The sequence below is a fragment of the Pithys albifrons genome, chromosome 7 (genome assembly GCF_047495875.1).
Source record: "Pithys albifrons albifrons isolate INPA30051 chromosome 7, PitAlb_v1, whole genome shotgun sequence".
In the NCBI taxonomy this organism is placed as follows: Eukaryota; Metazoa; Chordata; class Aves; order Passeriformes; family Thamnophilidae; genus Pithys; species Pithys albifrons.
This window is the reverse complement of record NC_092464.1, coordinates 9,699,280-9,721,371: the sequence shown is the minus strand read 5'-3', so window position 1 is coordinate 9,721,371 and position 22,092 is coordinate 9,699,280. Positions and strand designations below refer to the sequence as shown.

Sequence of the window (22,092 nt, the reverse complement as noted above, 5' to 3'; positions counted from 1 at the left end):
CCTGCTTTTCCAAAAAACTACCATGTTCCAAACAAAGAAGGAGCAGTAACAGCTTAAAACTGGAACATGTGTGGAGGGAATTGACCTAACTAGGATGCAGTTCAATGTTGTGTATTATGCAGGATGAATATTCCTTGTACAGCAAATGTGCAGGCTCTGCTTGAAATACATGCTCCTCATAGCGATGTTTCCAGCCAGAAAGAACCCTCATTTTCCAGTACCAACCATTTAACACAGGAACGTGTATTGAGTTGCTCATGGATTTAACAAAAGGAATTACCTGGAATGCTTATGCGCGTTGTGTGAATGTGGACTCTCCCCTGTGTGCTTCCAGCCTAAACTTTAATGGAAATTAAACACAGGCAACTGATGCCAGCTGCAATCTACAGCACAGTGCAAGAGGACAAAGTATAAAGGCAGATTTTCTTTATTTTTAAATATTAGTAACACTGCACAAAAAAAAAAAGTGGTACTCAGGTGACAGAAAACCGGTACTCAGTTGCATTGGATAGGAACCGTCATTTACATCCCTCACAGAGTTCACAGAGGGTTATTTGCTTTCAGAGGATTACACTGGGCAATTAAAGCTAAACCATTCAGATACCAGAGACACCAGAACTTGTTACATCAAACCATGCTAGAATGCAGACTTAACTTTTCTGTTTAGCTTCTCTTTTACACCGTTATGTTCATTCCTACATCTTTTAAACGTTAGGATGAGTGAGTTTCTCCAGGAACTGTGGACTCTCAATATTGCCAGGTTTAAGGCTGTTACATCAACAACGTATTGGCAGGGGGAAGACAAAAGAAACAAAACAAAACCATAAGCTACTAACTCTTACCTGGAGGTTAAGAAGAGGAGACAACACACCAGCAAGAAACATGCAGGTAAATGCTTCAGGCGACAGAAGGGCTCTGTACACACTAACAGGTTAAGAGAAGCAATGTGTCATGCACATGAGACGAGTATGGGAAGCAAGGAAGTCATCTTGCCAGGAAAAAAATCTAGGACATCTTTTCAAGCTAAAAAAATTAGTTCTGCAATAAAACCGATGTAAAAATGTTTTCATACATAAAGGTGTAAGTTCCTTGCAGAAACAACTTGATAAAATCTTACAAAGATGCTGAAAAAATGTTTATTATCTAAAACCTACCCAGCAGAAACAAAGAGCAGTTTTAAAGTAGCACTTGGATAATTTGTCTCTAGGTTCTGAAAATAAACTTTTAAAATAAGGAATGGTTTCACTAAATAATTCATCAAGAGTCAACTAAGCTTAAAGAAATCAGCAGGAGTACTTACAGGAGGCCATTGTTACACTACATTCCTTAAAATCAGAGGACAAAACTTCATGATACGGTTTAAAATAAAGGAATATTTTCATAGCAGGGACAAAACTGCCCAGCCTGGGGGAAAAAAAACCAAAACAAAACCAAAACCCCAATCATAAAAGTCACTTAATAAGCTTGCATAAATTACCCTATAAGAGCTCATGTCTCAGTCCCATTCCCAATGACATGATTGAACAGGACTCCTCTTTCCACGGGCCTGATGTTGATGCCAGTGACCAAACAAACAGGCACTTGCACAACCCTTTATGTCCTACAAGACAAATAAACACTAGACTAAAGTCATTTTAGTCCCAGGGAAGGAAGAGGTAAGAAATTCGGTAACACTTTCCCATCTTCAAACCTACAGCACTTCTAACCACGGCCAGCCTTGTCCAAATTCCCTAACCTGACTGGCAAGAAAGCCACTCCGTGAAAGTAAAAGGAATAACATAGTGCAATTTTAGTACAGTTTGAAACATGAGTCACTTCCTTGCTAGCAGTGTGAACAATCAAAAAATATACACAAAAGAGGTGTGCTCAAAGGTAACATGAAGTTGTCGTTATTATAAAGGTATTCGCATAGCAGAGAAGTCCATTTTAGTAACTCCCTTTGGTTGACTTCTTCTTCTTCTGTTCCTCTCTCTGCTTCTGCTTCCTCCTCTTGCTGACTTCTCTGTATCCTGAGGAAACATGGCTTGTAAAACACTTTTCACAGCATTCATGGACTTATCCCTCTAGCAAAGGCACACATTCTCTGAATGGTTTAAGGAATACTAAAGAAGAGGTCTGGCTTCCTAATGTGTTGCTTTGTTTTGGGTTTTTTTAAATTATCATTTCCACTATATCCCTTACATAGGATGGAAAAGAAAACACTACCAATCTTTGAAGTTTGAAAGGATCTGGAGACCTTTCAAAATACTTCAAAGCCATTCAGGAAAAGCTTCAAAATTAGAGCACATGCAAACCCAGAACAATTTTCAAAACGGAAGCAATAAATAAGACTTGTACAGCAGGAGCTATTTAAGTACTGGCATTTCCTGCTCACAGTAGTCAGTTACCACGATATTTGCATTTCCATTTTAAGACTAAGGAATGGCAAGAATCCTGAGTAAATAAGAAGGTGCCCAGTGTTTACCAATATATATATTATATGCTGGTCATCAGTCTGCTCATGCTTAACTATGCACCACAGGTTATATTCTACTGCAGCTCCAATGGTGCATGAAAGTATTGAGTTCAAGCAACAATTATTTGCTACAGGTTCAGTAGGCACAAGCTTCCAGCCATGTGATCATCATTCCAATGGTTTATTGCCCCCAGAAAGATGTGTGAAAAACAGTTCTAGCTTTAGCTCACACCTTTTCCTCAGTCAAATCCAACTTGCTGGCACGGCAGTGAACTGTGTGAACCACCACATCCACCAGGTGCACTCATAAATCTAAACTGAAAGCCAGCCAACATTTCCCTCAGACAATCCCTCTGATGCTTTCAGATAGCTGGAGGGCTCTTTTAGCTCAGTGGTGCTCTGCCACTGGGAATCAGCACAGTCCAGTGACTGGGGCCAGCACAGAGGATGAGCCAGCGAGAGGCAGCGCTGGGAGTGGAATGACCCTGCAAGGGCACAGCTCTGCCTGTGTGGAAATCTCTTTGTTTGCTCCCTTTTTGTCAGCAGGCAGGCAGAGATGGCCCTGAGGAAGCCGTGTCACCATTGCACCTGGTTCTCCATCAGTTTAGTATCAGATGGGAAAAGGAAGTGGAGGGAGGCTGGAGGAGCACAGAGCCAGCTGTGGCTGCAGTTTGCTCCTCACCAGAGTTCCTCCCAAGTGCAAGTAGAGATGTGCCCACGGCAGATCTGCAGTTCTTCAGTTTAACACTTGGGGAGAACCACAAGGTAAGTTTTTCAGCTAAAACTATCTGAGACATTATCAAAGGCTTGTGCATTAGAGGAAATACACTCCCTTGTAGCAAAGGGAAACTGTTCTAGGTTATCGCTCTAGTTCCTGTGCTGTATCAACTGCATGACTTCATCTTTTGCAATCATCTGAGTCAAGAGGCAGGGTATTTACTAAGAAATTCTGCCATGAGCGATCAGCTAGAGTGGAAACCAGTTTTCTTGTTTAAGGAAGAGAAGAACTGGCAGTGCTTTGCAGAATTGCAGATGACGCTGGGTTTTCCCTGCACCTGCCACCCCCTGAGCTGCAGTCCTGTCCCTGAGGACACTGTGTGAACATCCACTCACTAACAACTCTACCCAGGAAGTTTCCTTCCATGTCAGGCCCTCAGTCACCTATACATCACCAAAACCAGGATCCCTTGGCATTCAGTTTACTAAGTAAGGCACCCATCCCAGAAGGGCTCAAGCATCTCTCTGCGTCCCCACAGAGGTCAATGGAGGCAGAAGAGACACGCTGACTCCTCGCAATCCAGGGGTGTTATTCAAAGGATTCTTCCCTTTACTGGAGGGAAAACAGCATCATATCAGCTGATCAGAACCAGTTCATGTAATAACTATGAAATATTAGCACAGATTTTTGGGAAAGGGTCATTAAACCCTAGCAGTTTATTAGCTCCTAATTTTTGTATTTTTCATTCTCAAAACACTGTCAGTATTTCTAAAAGGCTTTCACATCCAAGCATGATTGCATTTGATGCTGCAATTTTTATATCAAAATACTTTTTTTTTTTGCGACAGTCCATTTTCTTCAAATGTTTGAGGTTTTGAAAGCAATTCTAGCAACTCTTCCTTAAAAATACTGTGAGTCAATGTAAATTATGACTTGAAGTGAATACCACATAATTCATTGTCTTATAAATGAAACAACTCAAAACTTAAAATAATGTGGTATGAAGATATTTAGGCATTTGACAACATGGTCTCCTACCAGCTTCAGAATGATAAGAGTGAAAAGTGGAAATCTTTCAAGCTTTCTTTTATCACTGACACACAGAAACAGATTGGCTAAAGTAGGAGATAACGGACAAATACAGAGTATTTCTCAGGAGAAAACTGCCAGGTCTTTTCTGTTTTGAGGCTGCTGTGATAAATAATTTCACTCTCTACCATTTCCTTTTCTACCCCCACCCAAGAAGAAAGGATAGGTCAAACTTTGCCAGTCTGTTAGCTCCAGTGATGCTCTGCTGGGTGATAACAGCCAAAACCCTGATCCAAACAAGTGAAGCAGCTCCTAACATAAATAAGAATTTCACACTAAAGATGTAGCCCTTCAGTGTGTATTTCACTCAAATACTTCAACTAGCACTAATTAAAAGCACATTTAGCTGCCTTGGTTACAAGACTAGCCCCAAAGTCATGGAACAACAAAATCTGAATTAGAAAGCAGCAGCCCCATGACTATTTGATCACTTTGCACTGAGCCTGTGTCCTGGCAAGTTGCCAGCACCACAAAGTGTCCATAGAAACTTCCCATAGTAAGTGCCAGGCTGAACTGGCTTCAGCCAAACAGTGCTGGCCTTGAAGAAGGGCTGTTCAAATTTCCACCCTCAGAAGCAATCGTTAGCCATCCAAACTCTAGAAATGCAGCACAGCATGGAGGGAGAACAGGTTGCTGAGAGCTTCCGCAAGCTGTGACGTTTGGAAAACAGATTCACTCAAAAGCAGATAGATATCACCCTAACTTGGTATTTCTTGCTTTTGTCAGCTGCCAGGAGCAGAGATGGATGAAGCAAGAATACACACAACTTGGAATTACACCTGGTTTACTACCTGGATAATTCCTGCCTAAAACAAACAGCAACAGCTAACCCACTCTTTCATTTCATCCCCTTCTGTTCTACTTCCAGAAGAACCATAAGGAGCACAGAAGGTACTCCAGCTTTCATAACGCTGCTGAAAGCTGAAAACAACTTCCAACAACACCGAGGTGCAACTCCCTCAACCCTCACTTTGGAGGACCAAAACAAATTGGGAAGCCTCTCTGCTGTGTCCCAGATTGACTTTCCTTGTGGCTTTCTACTTCCCTGCCAAATGCACCTCCCAAAGTCATGAGATTGTTCAGTCACTGACTATGAAACTCATCACATTCTTGGGTGGCAACTGCGAGGGAGGCGTGTACATCGGGCAGCCGATCCAAAGGCACAAGTGTCCTGGGGAAAACACTCCTACCCAACACATTTCTGGTATCCTACTTCTTCCTACCCTGCCTGACATCTGCCTGCTCTGCCAGGATGCAGGGAGCAGCCACGGGTCTGCTCCACCTTCTGCCGGCACAGAGGAATGCAGGAATCAGCAGAAGGAAGCAAAGTGCTCAGTCACAGCTGACAATAAACATGCAGCATTGCTGCTTCTTGACCCACACCAGTCAGCAACAAATGCCAAGGCCTGATTTTTATAGATCTGCAAAGCTGAAGGCTTTGGATGAACCTCCTTCCACTTTGAGAGAGAAACACTGAGGTTGGGGTGGGAGGGATTCACGCTTTCTTCTCAGATCCTAGAGGAAATGTTTTCCAAGATCCAGTAACTTTTTGCTAAGATTGCAGCCAGTCTTTTGCCCTCCTTCAAACCATGGAAGCAGTCATGGCCCCAGCACTCACACAGGGCTTTAACAGGGCAATGAGGCACTTTCAAGCTGAGTTCTGTAATGCTCTTTCTAATTTTCTGCTCTTAGAAATGTCTCTCTTGTCAAACAATAAATTGCTATTTCAAAGGCAGCTGGTTCACTTCTGAGCTGCAGCCACCCTCTGTTATTTCAGACTGACCGCACTCACATGTGCCATTATAGAAATTCATCCCAGATCACAGCTTCAATATAATTTCATGCACGTGACTCACTTTGCAATTACAGCTTTGGACTACACTTTCACATCCCCTCCTTTCAGCCTGAGCCACTGCCCAGCACACACCACAGCCTGACCTACTAATTCCCTCCCTGCATCCCCAGCTCCTGCCCTGCCGTGGAGCACTGTGGACAGCGAGCCTGTCTTTACGTAAAGACAGAGGTGACACAACATCCCACCCTGTCCAGGTATGCTGCTCCACCGTTTAATTACCTGCACTGTTAAATCCAAGGGGCGAGTTCTCCAGTTTCACTGGCCAACCCAATGATGTAATCCCAACTTTGATGTTTTAGGGGACTGAGAAGCTTTAGCAACTTGCAGGGGCCTTCCTTGGTGCTTGCTCACCATTGTTTTCATTACCAATTTGCCTAGAACTGCCACAAGAACATACCAAGCCAGATACAATCCCCTTGCCTGCTGTTAATTTAGGCAATGCTATTACTGAACACATTTCCAAGGTTTTACTCCCAAAGGGCAATCAAAAGCTTGCAAGGCTCTGCAGCCATGGAAGCCCTCCCATGTGCAACCCAGCTATCTTCGATGGGAAGCAAATGGGTAACAGGATCATTTCGTACCAGCAGCCAAAACACCATGCATGAAGGCAGCTCTGGGCTAAGCCAGGGAGCAACCAGCCAGCCTCCAAATCCACCAGCCAGAATTCCCAATCCCTGCCCCAAAAGAGTACAGCTGTTCCCACTGGCACACAGTTACAGCCAGGGGAGCAAAGGGAGGGGGAACTCCATCATTCCTCACGTATTAGGTTTCCATAGAAAACAGTGGCTTTGCTTTCCTTTCTCTTTCCATTACATGCCCAAGACTAAGTATGTGATGGAATTATAAAGTAATTAGTTTGGATAACCAAGCATATTGCTGCTACTAGTTAGTAAAGTGTAATTCAGGGAACTGCATGTTGGTAAAAAGAACAGAGACTGAGTTAAAGATGAAATAAAGTACAAATAGCTCAACTTTCCAGAAGAGGAATCCATGCCAGGAAAGGATCAAGATTAGTCAAGTTAGTTCTTTTAGAGAGGTTTCCTCTCCACAGATGCCAGCCGATAAAAATGCAGCAAAACCAAATAATTAATGATGTAAGTCGTAGGTTAATGGAAGCTATTTCAATCAAAAGGAAGAGCAAACCTTGCAATATTATCTTCCAAATAATGAGATTCCATATCATGTATTTTTCAGTATTTCAACTATTAAACATTTCAACCATTCTTGCTGGATAAAGGTCGAAACTCCCAAATCCAGGGTAGCTTTTTACGGATAGTTACCACTACCTCTGCCATTAATAGCTGCCACCCCCACCCAGGTCTCTGCTGGCATTAGTATCACTTGGACCCAGCTCAGATCCCACCAGTCACACATGTATCACACAGTCAGGGAGCACATCGCTTATTATTTTAAAAATTCCTTGTTTGGAGCTAGAAAACTGAGATATGCAGCGACTTCAGAGCACAAGAGGTGAAATTTTATTCTAAAAGACCATTATGAAACCTGGAACAGCTTCCAGAAAATTTCCACTTAAATGTGAAGTGTTGGATGGAGAACCAAATTAAACTCTAATTTTTTTGTTAAATACCCAACTGTCATGACTGGAATCCTGATTAAGGAGAGGATTCTTCTCACCTCTGGATATTGGGTGCCAGTCTAAACGAGTTGGCCAGCCTTCCCTCATGGGCACTAGAGATGCCCCTTGCAGAGGGATTCCCACCCTGTGATTAAGATGAAACCTATCCCCTTCTCTTTCATTTAAATTTCCTACAGACATACAAATCAAAACTCAAACAGTCTCATTCCTAGAGCTGGGAAAATAAAACCACTTCACTGCAGGTAAATCATTAAAGACTGACGGTTTGCTTGAGATGCTCCAACTGGGACAACATCTAAAATGGCTGTGTGGTTCTGCTGCCACACCAGGAGAGGCAAAACTGATTTGAGGTGGAAAACACCTGGTTTGAGGCCACTGAACTTAAAAATTTTGCACTGAATTGAGAGGTCTTTGGACCAAGGCAGAAAAAGATGCTGTTCTCTCCCAACGGTGGCCCATGTCAGCACAGCAGCCTTCGCAGTGAGCGATGAAAGCCAAGCGGGAGCAAGTCAGTGGGCTCTGTAATGACAGAGCTGTGCTGGTGAAGCCTCTTTTCTGGCCAAGGCAGTCAGCAGAGAGGAACATGAAGGAGAATGGCAGTACTGGCCAGGGCTCGTGCACAAACTTCCCAGGGAGGGATTAAGACACTCACGTAGGTTTTTATGACTGACTCGGCCAGTCCTTCAGCAGCCCTGCCCATCAGAGGAACAGCAGGCAAAATATTTAAAGCAACAGTAAAATCTTAGTCTTACTTCAATCAAGTTTTCACCCTGAGTCTTTTATAGCAACTCACAGTCTACTGGCAGAAGAGGGGATTTTGTGATTGCACTAATACTTTTGGAAATTAATTTTAATTGCAAACTTGTGCGTCTTGGAGCATAAATAATTTCACAGCAGAAAGTCCTAAGCAATCTTAAAAATTGCTCCAAAAATTGCACAGTGCCTGTCAAACTCAGCCACTCTTTGGAAACCTTGCAAAGTATTATGATTGCAGAGACCCTCATGTCTCCAAAGGCACTGCCAAGGTTTTGTTTTGCCAGCTACAAACGTAACCCATGGATGGGAGACTTAAGGACATCAGCCCAGAGGTTACATTCAGGCCTCTGTAGCTTTTTTCCTTTTTTTCTCTCTTTTTTTTTCTTTAAGGAAAATATTCAACTTTGCCATCCTTAAAGACACAACTTCCATGCCACTGATCAGGAAGACATATATCTAAATATTTCTATTTCTTCAATCTGTTATCCCACATGGTATCTTTAGGTCTTCCATACAGAAGGCAGTGTTAGATTTAAAGGCTCATAAATGCAGCAGAAGCTGGTACAGCACTGGGAGTACCTGAGCAGCTGTTTTGGGACACAGTGCACATTTTTTATGTGCTGTGTTTACCCCAAGGGGCCTCATATGGTCACACTTCCCAGCACTTCACCTAATTCCACACTGCTGAGAAGGGCCCTTGGTTTGGGTATCCCAGTTGAAAGGCATCTTCATGTATCAGGAAAACCTGTCCTGGCAGTCCTGGATGATCTCTGACCACAGGTTCCAATTAAATCAAGTAGTTATGAGGACTCTGTTGTCCAAGATAGCCTCTAGACTACATTGCCAAAACATTACAGACTGGAAATATATCAAAGGACTAATTACTTCCAAAAATAACCCAGAAAATTGCCACGTTGCCACGTTTGCCTGAATGGTATCAGCCTTCTCTATTAGGACTTAGCAGGCCTAAAATTGCAGCTTCCAGAAATAGTATCAAGTTGCTGAACTTCTCCTTGGACAAGGAAGCCAAGCACAGTTTAAGTAAATGAATGTGCAAAGTATTGTGATGAGTTAACCTCTAAAAGGCCTTCACTTTTAACAATGAAGAGCAGAGGCACTTCAGCAGCACAACAATATTTGCCCTGGATCCTTAAATATCCCAGGGCATTAGTGAATGTAGGCTACATGGGAGGGCAGAGCTAAAGCAGGATGAAGGCACAAGCTGCTGTCTATTATCTACCAGGGAGCTGACATTAACTCAACACACAGCACCAACACCTTGCTTGGCTTTTTGGTTCTGGCTTTTGACTAGCTGGCAGATCCTCCTTTGCGTGTTTCTCCCCATCATGCTTGTGCACACCTGATAAATGAAAAGGGGCCTCGAAGCTGCTTGTGACCCGGCCTCTATCTTGTTCTTCCACCTCATCACTGTTATAATGAAAGGCATATCGGGGGGAGCTGCCAGGCCTGTGAGACTTCTGCAGGCGCAGGTTGGCTGGCTGGGAAGGCAGCGCGTGTTGTCCTCTCCGGCGGCACTCCTCGGCAAAGGCTTCTTCATCTGCCTCCCCTGAAAAAGCAGAAAGTGCAAGAAGAAGTGAGCTGCACCCAAAATACCTAAGTTTGGCCTGAAAAAAAAAATCCTCTCAGAAATGGGCTGGACATTAGGGGTCACAAAACTAGTGTCTTGGCTGTGGTTAGTCATAGACAGCCCTGTGTATCTGCGGATCAGGGAAGGTCTGGAGCAGAAACCACCACCAATGGCCACTCACTACACTGAAGCCACCCAAAAAATGCACTACATATGACAACTCAGTGGACACTGTTCCATTTTCCCCAAAATGACAGCATGAGGGAGCTGAGCACATGGCTCTGGACAATATTTCTGTCCTGTGCAGGGCATGTCATCTCATCCCAACTCACCTGGACTGTCTGGCTGGGAAGGGTTGGCCCTGCTCAAGGAAAAGTTAAAGGGAAAGGAGGGATAAAACCCAAGCTGACTACAGGGGTGGTGGGATACAAAGCCATTGTGGGTTCAGAGGGGCCAGATGCTGGACAGCTGGAAGGATGGTGGAAACATGTGAAGGACCACATGAAGATGAGAAATCATGTTAAAGCTGTGAGAGGTAAACACAGTCCAGAGGCAAGGCGGGTACACACAGCACAGCCCAATGAACACAATGGAAATAAAACACAATGTTTGCAAAATCGATATGAAAGATGAGGTACTCCAGTCATACTCATGCTGTTTTGCAGATGACACTTTCCTTTGTTGCAGAAACTGTAACAGTACCAGAGCTGGAAAGTAGAGAAATTAGCTACCATAACACAAAAAACTCTGCAAAACCACACATTGAAAAGCAAGCAGTAAGATACCAAAAAGCCAATTCAACCTGGAAAATAAGGGGTGGGGGAAAAGGAGGGGGAGAAAAATAATAAAAAAGGGGAGGAAAAAAGTGAGAACAAGGCATGTACCACATTTGTTTCTTAAAGGCTTTTTAAAGTATCATGAGTTAAATTACTTAAATACTTTTAATAGAGCTGATGAAATATGGCATCATTTTATTTGCATCAAAAGTGGTGTGTCACATTCTGGAAGTTTTTCCTGGGATGTGCCCAGCATCAGCTGCTTAGGGAGGGGTGTGTGCTCTCAGCTAATGTGTGTGCTCTTAGTTCATGGCTGGAAAATGCTTTGAAGATGGAAAAAGCACCACGTACGCAATACAGGACAGAGCAGGAGTACCCACTTCGTGTGTGCACCAAACCACCGACACTGCCAAACACAACAGGCTGCATTGTCTTTACCTGGTAATCGTACATGGGGAGATGCTTCTGAGGGCATAAGGAGAAGGAGGCAAGGTATGTTTAAAAAGTCATGTCACAGTGCAGTGAGGCACTCGAGGCCTTGCAGGAGAAGGGGACTCCAGGACTTGCCTCACATTGGCCAGCTGTGTGTCTGAGCACCTGATGTGCTTGGTATTTAGCAGAGGATGCTTCTTCCTGGTGATTAAATGCCCATCCCCACCTCCAAGCTCATGCTTTTGTACCCTGGAGTCTCCCACATTTCCAAAGCAGACACAACAAAAACACAAGTGATAGAACAAGGATTTCTGCATTTAGACTGCCTGCATCATGCCAGTGTAAAGCCCTGGTGCGTGGTTGTCCTTGCAGTAGGAGAAGGCGGGCAGGATGGTGCTTTTCCCCTCACATGGGGCACAGCACTTCAGCTACACAAGGTGCAGAGCAAGGAAAGCTCAGAGAACTCCAGATGCACAACGGCCATTATTTCCCATAAGAGGCCACAGGATTTTACACACTATTCAAACAGCACTAAAGCACAGATTAGGCTGATGATACCAGGTGTATGAAGATAAGCCTATAAAATACCAAGAGTAAGGAAAGAAGCACAGGAAACTCAAGTACATCAGTTGAACACACAAAAACCAGTCAGAAGTATTCACTTCATAACAAATTATAGTGCACCAAAGTTAGGAGCTCCATCCCCTCCCATGGAAACACAAACTGCATGGCTCTCCTTTTGATATGCAAAGTCTTGCTCAATGTATGTTTAAAATTGTGACTGGCAAACAGATGAGGGAATGGGAAATGTGCTGAGGCCATTCTTGAATCTGTGTGTGCATCACACAGACAACCCAATCAGACACACTAAGTCTCAGATTCAGGGAACCAGCATGCCTTTGAAATCACAGACTTATTTCAGTTGGAAGGGACTTAAGCTCCTCTAGTCCAGCCTCCCTGCAATGAGCTGGGACTTCAACTAGATGGGGTTGCTCAGAGCCTGAGCAACCTGACCTTGAATGTTACCAGGGATGAGGCATCTACCAACTCCCTGGGCAACCTGGGCCAGTGTTTCACCACCCTCATTGTAAAACAATTCTTCCTTGTATCTAAACCGACCCTCCTTCAGTTTAAAACCATTACCCCTTGTCCTGTCACTACAGGCCCTACTACAAGGTCTGTCTCCATCTTTCTTACAAGTATCAAAGGATTAGATCCACCTGGATCACCCAACAGTCATTCGGTTTTCCATCTCCCCAAAGCAAAGGCAAGTTTTAGTTACAAGTAGACCCCAAAAAATTGTCCAAGATTTTTCCTGTTTACGAGTTGCAGGAGTGCAGGATGGTACCACAAATTAATGGTGTAACAGCACGTCAGATACAGTTCAAATACTGAATCGACTCCAGTGCTATGCATGGCATGAGCCATCAGATCTTCCACTCATCATCTACCTTTAGCACACCTGGCACAGCAACACTAAAGTGTCATTTGCATCAGATCTTCTCCCTTGTTCTATGTAGTTAAACACATTTGAAACATTCAAGCCAGACTGAACAGAGCCAGTTGTGCCACTGGAAATGAGAAACCTGAACAGTTTACTTCAGAAGAGTTCAGCCACACAGCAACACCACCAAAAAGTGCTTAAACATTGCTAGAGCTTTGTCAGAGGTGATAGTTGCCCTAGAAATGGGTTTCAGGCAGACAGCTGGTATGGAGGGAGGGTGGGGGGCATGCCTGAGTTCAGAGCTGAAATATCTACTCAAGAAGCACCTTTCAGTGGTGCTTTAAACATCCCCCAGTTCCCCAACACCTCCTTTTGCCATTTCCTGCGCCTCCAAGCCAGCACAACCACGTGAGAGCCTGGGCAGCCACGCCATGACCCCAAGCAGGGACTGACCCAGGTTAAAAATAACACTCTTTTTGCAAGCTTATTTTTAACCCAGCTCAGTGCCTGAGGCCAGCTCATTCTGCAGCCACCCCAGCTGGGGCAGGGAAGGGGGCAATTATCAGGAACAGCTGGAAGCAGCATCCCGGCATTAAACTAAAGATCCTATTTTTTAAGGCAAATAGTAATTAAAAACCTTGGAGTTATTTCACTTGCAAAACAGCTGCGAGAAGTTACATTTCTAAGGGTTAATTCTGCAAATGAAGGATTCAGCATTACATATGAAAACAGTAATTAAAGTTTGGTTTTCTGGTGCACCAAGTTTTCCAAAATGAACAGCAGCTTCTGGTGAAAAGAAACGAAACATGAGCTGTAGCATCCTAAAAAGCTGTGTTAGGAATAAACGCTTCTTCTGCTCCAAGCAAGAAGGGCTGGAAAATAATTCCTCATAGCAAAGGTGTTGCAGGAAAGGGGAAAACAGAGACCCTTCTAGTTGTAGGTAACCGGTAGAGGGCAATATTGCCTGTCGCGAGGGTATCGTTATCAGAACAGCCGCTGCCAAGCTTCTGTTTTGGTATTGAAAATACAGCGATTTTACGTGTCTAACGCGAACTGAGAGTGCAACTCTTGGGCGAGGTGGGCGCTTTGGGGAGCCGCCAGATGCACCGAGGGGTCTGCGCGTGCTCAGACCCCTCCGTGGGAGACGGAGGTAACACACAGAACAAAACCAGATATTCCAGGTGAGGTGGGACGGGTAAGTCACAGAGCACTGCGCACAAAGCAGCCCGGCACGGGCCAGCCGTTATTATTTTGTGTTACATCTTAGTAACATCCATGCATGTCCTGGAATTGAACCGAGAGCCTATCAGGAATCAGCAGTAATTAATGACAAGCCAGTAATGGCAGAAGGATGCCGGACACGGCGGGGTAAACATCCCGAGGATGTCGCAGCGCTGATTTGCATATGTCGGGTCACTTCCCTGCAGGAGGGAGCGGAGCCCTCGTGGTTCCCGAACGTGGCCCTGTTACTCACACGCGCTGTTCTTACACACCTTACCAAGGAAATGTATGTAGAATCTGGGTTTCCCCTGTGTTAGGAAAGAAAAAGGAGGCGCACCACTTTGCTCATCCGAAGGAAGACTTCCCTGAGGTCACGGACACCACAGCCTGCCCTGTAACCAGCATCGGGAGATGCAGGTGGTGAGGGGCATTCGATTTACCTGCTGAGCTCCTGCCACCCACCTGTGCAAAGGCGGCTTGCAGGAAACTAACCCCATCCAAATCTTGCTTGAATGATGGCCAGCAAAGTGTCTTTCTAATACTTCAAAACTACAAAGTTAAGGGGCAGTGTAAGCTCAGAGCAGGGCACGGCACTGCTGCTTCCAGAGAAGGCTCTGCTGGATGGCCGGGGTTAGTCTGAGCTGTTCCCGATGTGCACTGACAACGTGCAGAGTGCAGAAGGAAAACAAAACCTGACTTTTTGTTCTTTTCTTGATTTTTTGTCTCCCCTTGCTATTACAGGGGCTTGGAATTTCCCCCGTGCCCATGGAGCGCACTGGAGTTTCTGATGACGATTCAGCTACATCTGCCGCTGCCGTGGGAGGCTGAGCCGCGATGCAAGGAGCAACCAAAAGTGAAAGAAAAAAATCCCCATTTAAATACGTCTGAAGTCAATCGCACTACGATCTTTGTAACCTGTTGATGAGGTTTTTCTACTGATAAACTTTTCCACTGTTACAACAGCTCTGGTGTTAATATCTACCTTAGCAGAAGCTACCAGGGCTCTTCTGAGACTAAAGTCCAGCAATGGCTGGGAAAGCTCGTGTTTTCCAGGAACCCGTTGCATCCGAGAATCATCTTAACTGCCCTGTCCACATGCCCAGATTACCCGTGGGCTGAAAAAATCCTGAAGATTAACTGGATCTTTTGTTTCTTCTCTTAAAAGCTTCATATCTAAAGTATTACAGCACAGAAAAAGCAACAGGAGACCAAGTAACTCTACTGAAGACACAGCACTAGCGGTCTAACTTGGAGGACCACACTCAAAAGTTGCCTTCAGAAAGTTGCCAAATCACCAGTTTCTTTTAATTTCTACTGGAAATGTGGGATGCTCATTATGAAACACCAAGCCCAGGGTATTTTCTAAAACCACATGTGGATGCAAACCCCCCTAATCCGTCCTGAAATTGTAGACAATGTGCTCAGCCAAGAAAATACTCCCTCACCATTACTGCAGGCTATGTTGAGCAAGTTCTTCTGATTAATTGTTCTTAAACTTGTTCCTAAATGCCAGGAAACACAAATACTGTGACGCTTAACAGCAGGAGTTATAAAACCCTCTTTCAGCCTGTGCTCTCTGGGGGTTGGCAGGCTCGACAGAAGCCAAAATTTGCACCAAGTCCTCTTTGGAACATGTCTCTGAGTTTTACAGTGACAGCCTTTAAAAATCTCTCTCTTGTTATTCGATGTGATGCTCATAAGAAAGAACAGCCTTTTTTAAAATTCTCTTATTAAAAAAAATGCATAGTTTTGAAAGCTGAAAGAGCCTGAAATGACTCAAAAACTATCCAGGGAATGCCAGAGCAGCTGCCCCATCTGCACCATCAGTTCTGGGGCAAAGCGCTTGTAAACTGTGAAGGGAGTTTATTTCAACCGTTTATCAGCTGAAGGACAGGACGAAGGAAGAGGTTTTGAGTTGGCTCACACAAATCAGTGGCTTCCACCAATTACTGGCAATCAGTTTCCTTCCAGAGCAACTGCACATTTCTCAATGATTCGGAGAGCACAAGGAGATTCAGGGTTTCTTGGTGTCTGTCTGACATGTCCTTCCTGCAAAATTCAAGGAAATATTTAACTGAAGTGGTGCACCCAGAGAGCTCAACTGGTTAGAAATGCTGGCTGCTCTCAATCTGTACCCTCTGCAGAAACCTCCTGCCATGTCTCACCTCCTCCTCTCCCCATCTCCCATCCTGTACTGGCATCAACAGCTCAGCTCTGCCAGCACCTAAAGCACTGCACTGGGACATGCATTATCTGTCCCTGCTCAAACCCCAAAACTTGTATTCAGTTTATAAGTGGGGATTTGGGCTGCACTTTCCCAGGCCAAGACCAGCACTATTACCCGCCCTGCCATGGGAGCAGGGCATTTCCTCCGAGGAGGGGGAAAAAAAGACATTCAGAAGAGGCAGGATAGAGTAGGGGAGATGATGGCAAAGTCCTGGAAAGTGATGGAAAAAACATGGGTGTGGGATCTGGGAAACAGGACAGACTGATGGAGCGCCTCCCGCAGTGCTATATCTGTCCTGGGAGAGGCATGGCTGCAGCACGTCCAGTGTCGGGAAAGGGCAGGGCTCCCACAGCAAACCTCTGCCCTTCTGGCTTCAAAAACTGGCAGTGGACCTGCTCCTTTTATTTTTGCCCTCATATTCAGCTGCTCAGTGCCAGCCCAACCATACCCATGTGGCACACACCCAGGGCAGGGAAAGCCCCGCACAGGGTTCCTTCACCCTCCCTGCCCCGCAGCAGCTCTTTAGAAAGCTCAACCTTTTGAGTTTCTTTTTGTTTTTTTAGTCATCTGGATTTTACCTACCACCCCCACACACAGACAAGAACTCAACTGTATCCTGTATTTAGCCCAGCATGTACCAACACGAATCCTGCATTCCCAGCATGTCACAACCTCCCTCAAGACAACATTTCACCACAAAGATGCCCCAAACTGCAACAAATTGGGAAAATTAAACGAGTTTTCAGCACATGCTGACTACAACGGTGCTGCAAAGGGGTACCTTGACAGGAAATGTGATCGTGCTGTTCCCTGGAGTGGCTCTTGGGGATCGATGGCAGCAGCCACTCCTCTCTGACCGGATCAGGTGGCACTGAGCTCTGAAGCCTGGCACAGAGAGGGGAGCTGCTGGGACAGACTGGAGCTACCTCCTCACTGCCCAAACTCGCGGACCATAAGATCTTTTAAAGCCCAGTGAATGTCCTACATTATATCTGAGGCCAGAGAAAAGGACAGGCTGAGCACACCCAGACTTTTGCAGCTATTTTGCTTCCATTGGAAGCACATCAGGGCATCCATATAGATTATACCAACTGCTCTCATCTTAAAAGATCTGGGATGCAGGAAATGCAAATGGCAGGAGGTAATACCAATCCCTGTTTCCAGCCAGCAGAGAGATGACCCCATTTGCATGCTGCTGCTCAAAGTGAATTTTATTAATTTTAAAAGACTTTATCACACAGGGGCACTTTATTAGTTTCTGCATGAATTTTGCAAGGAAGCAAAGAACAAGGAATGAACTTCGCAGCTTGACACATCTAAATACAAATTGGCAAGATTTCAGGCTCAGAGTTTGAGCGAATGGACCTGATTTTTTAACAGCAATTGATATTACTTAAAAGATGATGCTTTCCACACTTTTCAGGGTCATGTCAGGGGTCTGTCACAGTTTCCTGCAGGTCTCATTGTACACCACTACACTGCAGTGCTGCCAGGCCCCCTTAAAAACCTGCACCGGGGCTCCTCTCCCCAACACACGCCTTTTACAACATGTAGCTGAGATGGAGCTCAGACCACTGTACCTGTCTCTGTCTCTTACATGGCCCCTCTTCCTGCAGAACTGGTATCACTGACATGAAAATTCTTGATTTGGCTTGGTATTTACAAAGGCAGACAGTGATGGGACAAGGAGGAATGGCTTCAAACTGAAAGAGGGCAGGTTTAGATCAAGTATTAGGAAGAAATCCTTTACTGTGAGGGTGGTGAGGCACTGGCACAGGTTTCCCAGAAAAGATGGAAATGTCTCATCCCTGGGAGTGTTCAAGGCTGGGTGGGGCTTTGAGCAACCTGGTCTAGTGGACGGTGTCCCTGCCCATATCAGTGAGTTGGAACTGGATAACCTTTAAGGTCCCTTCCAACCCATACCATCCTATGATTCCATGAAACAGAGGGGATTTTTCATCTTAATTATATTTCAACCTGAGATAGAAACTCCATGGGTTTCATCTCTACCATGAGGAACCCATGCAGAACAAGTTTCACTTTGAAATGGCATTTGAAGTGCAAACCAAAATCCTACTGAGAGAAAAAAAACCCAGCCCAAGTCAGCCCTTATAATGAAACTTAATACTTGCTACTAGAGGGAAAAAACCAAAAATTTCACAGCCCAACTACCTGCAGCCCTGTCAGACACAAGGTGCCTTCCAGCAGTGTTTCCTCTCTCCTTGTGCCTGAGCAGAGCCCTGGGGACACTTGTTCTGCAGTGCCAGACAAAACAGCTCCTTCACTGCCCCCAAAGAGAAAACTTTGCTTCTTGCCTTCAGCCCTCCTAGGAAATACCATCAGGTCAATCAGAAATGGCTTCTAATTAGAAAGCTCTTCAGACAGCAAAAGCAGAGGAAAAGTGCTCTTCTACTTTCATAAAAATTCTTTACCTTCATAACTCATAAAAACTAATGAGTTCAGGTATCAAGACGTCATCTTATATTCCCATTAGTGACCCTCACTAAAGGAGCATCTTCAGAACAGCTCTGAGCAAGCCCTAATTTCCAAATTATACAGTTGTGTAACATATTATTCCATTGATTACCAGCTTTAAACCAGTTTTCAAACCCTTAATGCACAGCAAACCCAGATTACCGTAAAAGAAAGATACAAAAAGAAAAAGACAGGCAGTTAAATTTAAAAAGAAAAGAATCTCATGAGTGACTTCAGAAAAATGTGATGAATTACTTCCCCAGCTGTTTTGTCAACACTTCCATAGTAATTTGGCAAAAGCACAAAATCACCAGTTTGTATTTTCATCAAAAGGCCATTAGTGCCGTTGAAATCTCACAGACACAAGACAGTAAGAGCAAGCTCCGCCTTTTATATTCCACTGTCCATGCTCAGTTTGCCAGCTCTCATCTTTTCAGGTTAATCATTTGAAAAATATTCTCCCCTCTACCCTGAGCCTTCAGGCTCTGACACAGGGTTTCATATATTAATTACTAAAAGAAAAAATAAAATAAATATCTGCCCTCTCCAATTATACCCTTCAATGTGCAATTTATTCCTCATCCACCCAGCCCTGCCTTACTAGGACTAGGGCAGGCAAATCCCATCTGCCAGTGCCTGCACACATCCCTGATTCAGAGTTAGAACTCCAGAGACCACCATCTTTTACATGATCCTGAAAACAACACATGCTCGTAGTAACAGGCTGTCTCTCCTAAAGGCTCAATGAGTTTCAAAGTGTTTCGTGAACCTTTACCACAGAACCTGATCCTGTTTCTGACATCTTTCCCATGACAGGAGCACTAAGTCATTAGTTGCTGTTCAGTTTTTGACATGCTAATGAGAAGTCTGATTTTTAAAAATATGTTTCAAGTTGACATTCAATACTGATTAAATACTGTATATAATTATGAACTTGTACAGTGGCCTTAAAGGGACATAACTCCCAAGATGCACCACTTTTTGTTGTTTGGCATCTCTGTACCATCAGGGAGCTCTTAAAGTTTCCAAACACTCTTTCCCACCCACAGTCAAGATCTTCAGCCTGTGCCTTAAAACCCACCATAGTTTAGAAATAACTAATTTTTCAAGTCCTATCAATAACCGAATGTTTATACATGCAAATGCATGCACACATATAAATACATATATTTAAACATAGAAAAAGAAATTGTTCTGTGTATGCTGCTCAAACTGAAGTTCTGACCAAAACAGCCAGTAACAAGAGTACAAAAATGAATATTTTCTCAATTAAAAAAAAACACTGAACAGCAAACCAGGAACACAACTACCATCCAACACTGACAATACTTACAATTCTCCTTTGTGCCTGGGAACAGTATCATCAGTCAGTCAGTTTATATGCTCCTTCTGCAGAGATCCATTGGGAGCAGGGAACATTTTACCAAGAGAGCTTTGTAAGTTTTGGAAACAGAAGGAGAGTTTGAATAGTGACATTAATACCTGCCTGGTGCACCCGTGTGTCTCCCAGGAAGGACACCCCAGAGTTGCCCATGCCCAGAGCAATGACTGCCTCCATTCTATGATGTTGCAATGGCATCCCACCTTCTCCTCCTTTAACACACCTCTGAGATCAGTGGGATGAAGGACAATAACACCGTTGCCAACCACAATCTCTGGAGCCAAAAAAGAGGGGACCAGTATTTAAGAGCCACCATGAAGGCAGAGAAACTGGAGGGCTCTGCATTCCAGAAGAGTGCAAAGCACACCAGAATGTGCACTAGGCCCTGGAAGGGGTGCTCCTACCAGAACTGCACAACAGAACAACAACTCAACTCCTGAAGTTGCCTTAACGAGCTTTAGCTTAAAATCACCCAGTGTAATGATGTACCCACATCTCCTGTAATTCTGTAATGGCAGTGAAACCTTTCCAAATATTTAAGTGACTACTTGTCAGTGGGTTTATTATACCACGATATAAATATTTGAAAAGCTTTAAAACCAAATCATCAAACGGCAGGTTTGAGCTGTTTAAATACAAAGACAATTTTGTACTACTGGCAGCCCAAAGTGCAGCATCCAGCAGAGCTGCTCCACCTCCTGCTCAAACGCCAGCAAACTCGGAATCTTCTCAGAAACACCTGCCAAGAGTTTTACTAAGTTTGAAGATGTCAAACTTCATTTACACTACAGTGTTTCTCCTTGGCCTTGTGATTCATTATTGCTCCCCTTGTAGGGTTGAAAATGTCCTGCAGTCAGTGTTGTGACAGCAAAAGGAAGCCTAAACAGACACACAACAGGTAAGGCTGATGTTCACCTACATTTGTTATCATGCAAGCCAGTGATTGACATGAACAGTCCCAGATTTTGCACATTTGAGAACATTTCATCACATTCCAATTAAAATCCTGACCTTGCCTGAACTGTTGGTATTGGACACAGCTATCTCTACAGAAACAATCTCCTTTTTCAGTAATATTTAAAAATACTAAATAAAAGAATCATCAACTGTTTTTCTAAAGGGAAAAGTTGCTTAGTCAAGAATGAAGAGTGGACTGGAAACAGAATTACAGTGACATCACCTTCCAGGAGCTGGAATCTGTTTTCAAAAGCCTTCAAAGCACTGAATTTCAACTGAGACAATAAGTGGAAGTCAAACCACACTGTTGTAACACCAATATATGGACATTGATGATAGTTCAGTGTGCCCACCTCTACCCCAAAGTCAGCTGAAAATATGGAAGGCCTACATTTTAAGGGAAGATTAACCAGAACTGTCACAAAAATAGAAAACCCAAGAGGCTTTGACCTCTGTTAACAATCTATCATCTAACCTACATTAAAGCTGCACTTCAAGCCGACAGCTTGGCCCTGTGCCACTTACAGGTCCATACTCAACACCAGAGACACCAGCAATTTGGGAAGTTTTGCCACCACACCCAGAAAACACAACAGTGAGCTGAATGTAGAGCCCAGCATGAGCAAAGGTTGGCTCTTGGTTTCAGGAGAAGCTGGGAGGCACAAGGCAAAATCCACCCTCCCCCCTGCAAACTGCGCTTATAAAAGAAGTTTCCACTATTGGAAACTATTCTGTCCAGGGCAACAAGCACCTCCCCTGCAACAGAGCACCCAGCACGGGCATGCACTGGGCTTTGTGATTTATTCTACGAAAAGGGTTACCAGGGATGTAGTCATCATCTTCCATAAACATTTCGGGAGCAAAGCACACACATGATCTCAGAGCAAGTGCTGGAGAAGAGGGAAGGGTGGAAACCACGTAAGAGTAATCAGTTAATCCTACGTCCTCAATTTTGTTCATCAAGAAAAGCAAGGAGTTTTAAACACCTGCATCTTCTCAGAAAAATGCTTTATTTCCCTGAGCTGAGCTTCTTGGTTTAAGGAGTGATTATAAGAAGCACCTTCTCGATTACTCACTGCATTAGAAGGCACTTAAAATGCACTCTTTGTTCTATGACACTT

The 22,092-nt window shown here is 44.2% G+C and overlaps 1 protein-coding gene across 3 annotated transcripts in view; it reads right to left on the bottom strand.

Moving 5' to 3' along the window:
• Nucleotides 1-411: 411 nt before the first annotated feature.
• Nucleotides 412-22,092, bottom strand: part of DNAJB6 (DnaJ heat shock protein family (Hsp40) member B6) — a 60,422-nt gene continuing 38,741 nt past the window's right edge. For 2 of the 3 annotated variants that reach the window (XM_071561153.1, XM_071561154.1), the window contains exon 9: nt 2,019-10,037. In XM_071561153.1, the coding sequence (XP_071417254.1) occupies nt 9,724-10,037 (314 nt within the window). In that variant the 3' untranslated portion in view covers nt 2,019-9,723. The other variant, XM_071561155.1, reaches the window with a different exon arrangement.